General features: G+C 60.2%; 1 protein-coding gene across 1 annotated transcript; it reads right to left on the bottom strand.

Moving 5' to 3' along the window:
- Positions 1 to 231: 231 nt before the first annotated feature.
- Positions 232 to 5,154, bottom strand: SOX8 (SRY-box 8). The gene is made up of 3 exons (XM_011376819.1): positions 4,733 to 5,154; positions 3,270 to 3,499; positions 232 to 2,469 (listed from the first exon to the last, which is right to left on the bottom strand). Exons 1-3 carry the CDS (start codon positions 5,152 to 5,154, stop codon positions 1,733 to 1,735), a joined length of 1,389 nt encoding a protein of 462 aa, XP_011375121.1. The 3' UTR covers positions 232 to 1,732.
- Positions 5,155 to 7,114: the final 1,960 nt, after the last annotated feature.

Here is a 7,114-nt window from a genome sequence, read left to right as displayed (position 1 = left end):
AGGGAGGATAGTGTGGCCACCTCCCTGGGATGGAGCTGTCTCCGCCCCCAGTGGGGACCTAGGTGGGCCCAGGGGCTCCTATTTTGTCCATGTCTTCTGAGGCTCAGAGATCCACCCCTGCCTTGGACAAGCTCCTCTGAAGCAGGATACAGGACCTTAGAGTCCCACATCTCCCAGGCTTAGAGAAAGCAACACAGAAAACGCAGCCCGGGAAGATAGAAAGCCTTTTTTTTTTTTAATTTTATCAAATCGATCTGTACAAAAGTTAGCGTTGCTTGGTCAGAAAGTAGTGAAACACAGCAGGTAAGTGACAGCAAAAGTCCAAACTCAACACCGAAAAATAGATTGCATAAAAATGAGTTTGCTGTAGTTCCCCACCCCCACCCCCAGAAAGAGATATGCAAAAGAAAAAAAAAAAAAAAAAAAAGACTTTTTTCTAGAAAAGGTAGGAAAAAGTAGAAAAAGTAAAAAGAAGCAACTTCTCCGATGTATTTAAATTTACAAAGTTTAAAGGCACAAGTTTCCATGAAGTGGGTGGTTATCATAGCTCAGCATACAGCGGAAGCAGTACAGGTAAATCAGGTGTTATTTGTCTAAAATGAAGAATCTAAAAACGTTTAGTGGAGGTTTTAGTTTCACAGCTTGTAGGTGGCATCTGGTTCCTAAGAGCCAAGATTCATGCGTTTCTGAAGCCACCACATCTCAAGAAATTCCCGTCTCTGTCACTTGGCACAGTTGTGGGCAGGGATGAAATTGAATGGCACCCCTGCCTTTTAAACCTCAACTTAATACCTGGTGCCAGGGATAACCCAACCTGATCTAAGATACTACAAGGCAAATCACTTCTCCCTTAAGGTCCTTTCTGCTTCCCAGGGACCTGGAGTTCAGGCCCTCCCCAGCCCCTCCCAGCAGCAGGGCTCCAAAATGGCCCAGAGCAGGAGCCCCAATGCCATCTGCCCTCCTGGCCCAAGCCCACAGCTCCCAGGCTTCCATTTTATCTTAAATTCTACTCTCTGCACAAATTACTTCATTAGTTAAAGACAAAATAATACAGGACATAAATACACTTTAACAGCTTTCAAAACAAATCAAACACATTTAAGCTTCAAAAATAAAATTTTTAAAATAAAATAAAAAGAGAAGTGTTAATCACAGCCAAACCTTTCTCAAAAGAATGCTAACTACAAGAAACACCTCAGATCTAATGAGCTGGTCCCAAGAGGTGTTTCTGCAGATGCATCCCCATCAGGCTGCGAATGCGCCCTCTCCCTGCGGGAATGTCATCCATTGGTCCTGGGAGTTGTTCTGAGGCTGGCCAGGACTTCAGAACACAGGTGACCTGGAGACCCTGTGCTTCTTCCCCACTTCTGTACTTTGTACTGTGCTGTCATTTTGCATCCACTGAGATGCAAAACCAAGGCACTGGTGTCTGCACAGAAGACACCAAAGACCGTCCTTCATTTCGAAGTTGCCAGTCACCGCAAAGAGAGAGAGAGGAGGAAAAGAGGGCTTTGTCCACTGACGGAAGTTTGAAGATCCGGAAGCAAAGGGGCTCGGTTACAAGCATGGTTTCCCGCACACGTCGGCAGGCACTTGACGGAGCAGGCATACATGGCTGCCTCTTCTCCCCTTGCTGGCCAACACCTCCCAGGAGACCTGAGAGGCTCTGTCTTTGACAAGATAAAGGTTGTCCTCCGCCCACACCGGCCCACTCCATGTGGCCACAGCGCCCTCAGGGTCTGGTCAGAGTGGTGTACACAGGCTGGTCCCAGTTACTGGGGGGGCTGTGGGCGGGCGGCACCGAGAGGCCACTGAGCAAGGGTGAGGTGTAGGGCCGGCGGGATGAGTGGAAGTAAGGATACTGGTACAGGCTGGATGGGTAGCTGGCATATGGACTGTAGTAGTTGGGGGCCTGCAGGTCAGTGTAGTCGCACTGGGAGCTGGTAAAGGAGCTGGCAGCCGCAGCAGGGGCAGCGGTGGTGACACTGGCCTGGGCACTGTAGGAGCTATAGTCGGTGCGGCCCGGAGAGCCATGCGACTGGTCACCGTAGTGGCCAGGGCTCAGCTGCTCTGTCTTGATGTGTGGCCGAGGGGGACCTGCTTCGGGCGATGCGGAGGCTGATGGAGCTCCCTTGTGGGCCCATACGGGGGATGCCCCGATGCTCACCGTCCCGGAGTGTGAGTAAGAGGCACCCCCGTAGGAGCCAGCGGCAGCAGGCTGGCCTGGCTCTGCGGGCAGGGCTGAGTGACCATTGAGGGGCAGGTATTGGTCAAACTCGTGAACGTCGAAGGTGTCCATGTTGCCGATGACCTCGCTACTCAGCTCTGAGATGTCCACGTTGCTGAAGTCGATGTTCTGGCGCCCACTGTCCACCAGGCGGCGGCCTTCCAGCTTGAGCTCCTGCTTGCCCCCGAGGTGCAGGTCTGTCTTGGGGGTGGTAGGCGGGGTGGGCGGCCCATGGGTTTGCCCTAGAGACGGAGAACATTTCAGGGATGAATGCTCCTTCTGTGGGGGGCGAGGTGGGGCTGGCAGGGCTGGCAAGCTGGTGACATACACATGAGAGGAAAACCAGCCTGCTAACTGCCGCAGGTAGGAATCAACAGCTTTTTGTTCCTGTACATTTCCCAGAAATTCCAGCAAAGCCAGACCCAAACCTCACTCCTTGGCTGAGAAAATTCCGTTAAGCACTGTTCTACTGGAAGACGTGAGGCCAAGGAGGCCCCACCATGAAAGCCACAGTAGGGTAAGGAGAGAGAACCACATTTAGGAAGCATTCACAAACACCCAACCCCATGCACAGGACAGCAACACAATTCACACAAAACCTGTTCTCCCCAAGGCTCATGGCTTTAGCCAGCTTGACCGCTTGGGGGCCAGGACTGCGCCATCGTAGTCTGAACCTGAATGTGGGCTGCTGACCACCATGACAGCAGCGGGAGTGAATCCTGGGTCAGCACTAGCAAAAAAGGCCAGGGAGGCAGAGATGCCTTCAGGCAAGACAGAAAATCCCAGGTCACAGGGTGCCAGGTAGGCAAAGCTGTGCGACCGGCTAAGTTCAGAGGGGCTAAGCAAAGTACCCCACCCCTCCTAACACAGTGTATATCAGAGGTGGCTGCCACTGGGGTTTTTTTTCCAAATACCGGATGCCCGTGGATGCCTGCCCTGGGAGTGAGCCCCTGTTCCCAGCCCCACTGCTCATCTCCGCCATGGCGAGGACTCCTCTTCTCCCACTGGGGATTCTCAGACACTGGGAGCCCCAGGAGCCCACCTGTGTGGTCGCCGTGGTGGTGAGCCTCGCTGAGGCTTGTGTCGGTCTTGTACACAGGACCGCCTGGGTGGTGGCCCAGTTCGGCGCCTGAGTCGGAGTCGCTCTGGCCCGTCTTCACGCTCTTCCTCCGACGCGGCTGGTACTTGTAATCTGGGTGGTCCTTCTTATGCTGAACCCGCAGCCGCTCTGCTTCCTCCACGAAGGGGCGCTTCTCGCTCTCACTCAGCAATCTGCAGAACCAAAGGCACAAGCGGGATGGCGAGAGCATCCAGGCCAGCAGTGGTGTCCTTGCTCCCTAGGGAACTGGACAGTGCCCCAGGTGAGGTGCAAGGAGGGGACCAGGATGACCCTGACCAGAGAGGCCTGCATGCACTGACACCTCTGTGGGCACCAGACAGCGCTCCCCGTTTCTCAGACATGGTGGCTGGTTCGTAAGCTCCATGTGCTCATTAGGGTCAAAGAAGGAGCCAGAACAAGACCCAAACCTTGTCTCCTCTGACACCCCCTGCCCCACTCAGCCTGTGTCTGTCCCCTCCCTTCTAAGGCAGGCGGGGGACGAGTGCAGGATCCAGCTGACAATACACTACGGATTCCTGGGAATCAAGCCGGAATCAAGCCCGGACTCCGCCGGCAGCTGGACTTCCCAGACCTCCAGAAACACTGGCAAAAACCAGTGGTCCTCACTGAGGTTCAGAACACACACCAGCCCCTCAGACACTTCCAGAAACTCACTTCAAACGGACAGGATATTGGGGCCCAGAGGCTCAAATCCACGGCGCCCCAACCAGACAGAATTAGCACAGAAGACGTACACGTAAGCTACCAGGGCCCCCTTATGAGGTAAAGAGCAGGAAACAGGGCACCAGTGCTGGGAACCCGAAAGCCATCCATTTTAAACCCAGGTAGAGAGCGATTGGTGGGGAGGGCTGTCCTGAGCGGCAACTTTGTCATTGCTGCTGTCCAACTTTCTGCAAAACCACCAGTTTCCCCATACCAAAGTGTGCAGCTGTGGGGAAGGTGCCAGCGGGGCAGACAGGCACCCCTCCCTCTGCACTTTCCAAGGACAGGCACCTCCAGACAGCGGCATGCTGCCCGCCTGCTTGTCTTGCTCCCAAACAGAGGCCACCTTTCCTGGGGAAAGGGATAATCTTCCAGGCTCTGGGGCCACTTACGGCTGGGGCCCCCAACTCGGCATGCCAGCCACTGCCTTCAGCAAACTGCTACCCTCCAAGCTCCAGGACTGTGGCAGGGGTGGCACATTCTTCCCACTGCCCTCTGAGGGCCCAGACCCTGGAGTACCCCGCATCTGGTCCCTGCTAGCCAGAAGGTGTTTTTCCACTAAGACTCACCCTGGGAACAGCCACTGGGAGCAGGGCCGAGGCTGGGCGCAGCGCCACCTCCCCGAGCCCCCACGCGCCCCACAACTCACTCGCAGCTCCCGCCCCCTGCCTGGGGACACTCACCGCCACAGCTTGCCCAACGTCTTGCTAAGCTCGGCGTTGTGCAGGTGCGGGTACTGGTCAGCTAGCTTACGGCGCGCCGCCTGCGCCCACACCATGAAGGCATTCATGGGCCGCTTCACGTGCGGCTTGGCCTTGAGTGCGCCGCCGCCGCCACCTCGCACCGGCATGGGCACCAGACTCCAGTCGTAGCCCTTGAGCACCTGCGACACAGCGTCGCGGATGCAGGCCGGGAAGCGCTCGTCCGCCGCCTCGGCCGCGTCGCCCCGGCCACCGCCCCCCGTGCCTGCCGCGCGGCCAAGGCCCTCGGAACCCGAGGGCGACGGCGGCGCATCCGAGTCCGAGTCTTCCACGTGCGACATGGAGCTGGCAGTGCCGGACGGGCTGCAGGGCGGCTGGGCGCGGGTCTCGCTCATGTCCAGCATCGGGGCTGTAAGCGGAGGGGCGCGCACTGGGGATGCGCACCGGGTCCGATGCCCGGCTGCGCCGCGGCCGCTCTGGGACCCGAGGTCACCGCGCGGTGGCCCGACCTGTGTCCCCGCCGCCGCCACCCCTCCTACCGCCACCGCCGCGACTGCCGAAGCTCCGTCCCAGCGGAGGGACCCGCAACAAGTTTCTTTAAGCTGCGGTCGCAAGGCTCCGCCCCCTTCCAAGCTCTTCATTGGCCAACACGCGCCCCGCGGCTCCCGGGGGCGGAGCTTGTCCGCCCCCCCGGCCCCCTCCCCCCACCTTAAAGAAGGCGCCGCTATTCCCGCTGCGCCCCCGCGCGCCCCGCCCGGCGCCGCACCACGTGGGGCCCGGCGCGCCCGGCAGCTGAGAACCGGAGCTCTGGCCGTGCACCCGCCAGCCGAATTGCCTCCCAGCGCAGCGGGCCCCCATTCCAGGAGGGGCAGGAAGGAAAATGGGGTCAGAGACGGGGAGTGATGGCGTTCTCCAGGGGTGCCCTGCATCCCTCAGGGGCTCTTCCCCCAGCTCCCTCTGCGGACGCGTCTTGGCTCCAGTACGACCCGCCCCCGGTCCCGTCGCCCAGCCTCGCGCAGCCGGCTCTGCGAGGAGGCGGGTCCTCATGAGCTTCCCCCCAATCATCCCGTCTTGAGCCCCGACGTCTCGCCCGCAGCCCAGAGGCGCCGGGGTCAGCTGCTGCCAGCCTGCGGCCCAGGGGAGGGTCGGCTCGGCCGCCTAGCCTCAAAGCCGGGGCTCCCCGCCCGCAGGGCTGGCGCGACGTACGGGAATCTCCAGCGCGCCCAAAGTTTGTGTGCTGCTCATGTCCAGGTAACGCGCGCCCAGGAGCCACGGCTCTGAGCCGGGTGAGCCTAGGTGCCCCGCCTGGTCCCGGTAGGTGTGTGGAAAGCACGGCGGGGGCGCGGTCTCTGGAGCCTGGGTAGCTGAGAGGGGCGGGAGCGCTGGGCGGGGCCTGGACTGACCCTAGCTGTTGAGTCCCTCGGGCCACCAGACGGATGGCGTGGCCGGACGCGGGGGCCCAGGGCCTTCCGGGCGTGACCCGGGGGCTGGGGGCGTGGAAGCCGTCCGGCTGGGCGGTCCTGGGTGGTCTGGCAGAGGCGGAGGCTGCCCCCCGCGCCTGTAGTGGAGGAGGTGGGCGCGTTCGCAGAGGAGGGAAGGGGGCGGGGTGTGCCGCCCTGGTTGGGGAGACCGGGTCGAGGAAGGGACATTTCCCCGGAGGCCAGCACTGGGCCGCAGCTCCGAGACCCCGCCCGAGGCCGCCCCCGCGAGTTGGCCTTGGGCCTGGCGGTCCCAGAGGGCGGCTCGCATTCTTTTGACAAACCCGCTGAGAGGCGACGAACCGGCCGCCCAAAGCCTCACCATGCCCCGCCTCAGTCGGTCGACTCGGAGCTCGCGCGTCCCCTAGCCTGTGGTCCGCGCGCCCTGGATGACCCCAAGCAAGGGTGCCGGGCTCCCCAACCACTCACCTCCCGCCGAGTCACGGACGAGTGGCCGCCAGAGCGCAAGGAGTGACGCCGTCTCTGGCAGCAGAAGGAGATGGTCTGTTACTAGAAAACTCCAAATCGAAAGTCGGCGGATGGTGCCGAAGACTCCCCTTCACCTTTACCAACCCAGGGACGGACACCCAGCCTCTGACCGCGCACGTGCCTCCTGCCCCAACTCTGGCCCTAGGAGAACGTGACCCCAGCGATGGTCCTCCCCAGCCCGCGGCTGTGAATTCCTTAGAAATGGAGACTCTGCTCATTTAGAACTTGGAGCCGGTTCTGTGCGGACCGCTCGGCAAGGGCTGAGGCCTCTACCTCACGGGGTCTGCCATGGGACCCCGCAGCCTTGCTTCAGGAACGCACCGGCCCAGGTCTCCTGCCACCAGCGAGGTGACCAGAAGGGTTCTTGTCTTTGTTCATAGGCTAACCGCTTGCCAGA

The sequence above is a fragment of the Pteropus vampyrus genome, unplaced genomic scaffold, assembly GCF_000151845.1.
Source record: "Pteropus vampyrus isolate Shadow unplaced genomic scaffold, Pvam_2.0 Scaffold303, whole genome shotgun sequence".
NCBI lineage: Eukaryota > Metazoa > Chordata > Mammalia > Chiroptera > Pteropodidae > Pteropus > Pteropus vampyrus.
The sequence above is the reverse complement of the archived record's forward strand: the minus strand, read 5'-3'. Positions and strand labels throughout refer to the sequence as shown.

Excerpts from the sequence above, each read along its gene's own strand:
- SOX8 (XM_011376819.1), bottom strand. The coding sequence starts at position 5,154 with ATGCTGGACATGAGCGAGACCCGCGCCCAGCCGCCCTGCAGCCCGTCC. Across the intron at positions 3,500-4,732 it reads ACGTTGGGCAAGCTGTGGCG|ATTGCTGAGTGAGAGCGAGA; the intron begins GTGAGTGTCCCC and ends TTGGTTCTGCAG. Across the intron at positions 2,470-3,269 it reads CCACCACGGCGACCACACAG|GGCAAACCCATGGGCCGCCC; the intron begins GTGGGCTCCTGG and ends CTCCGTCTCTAG.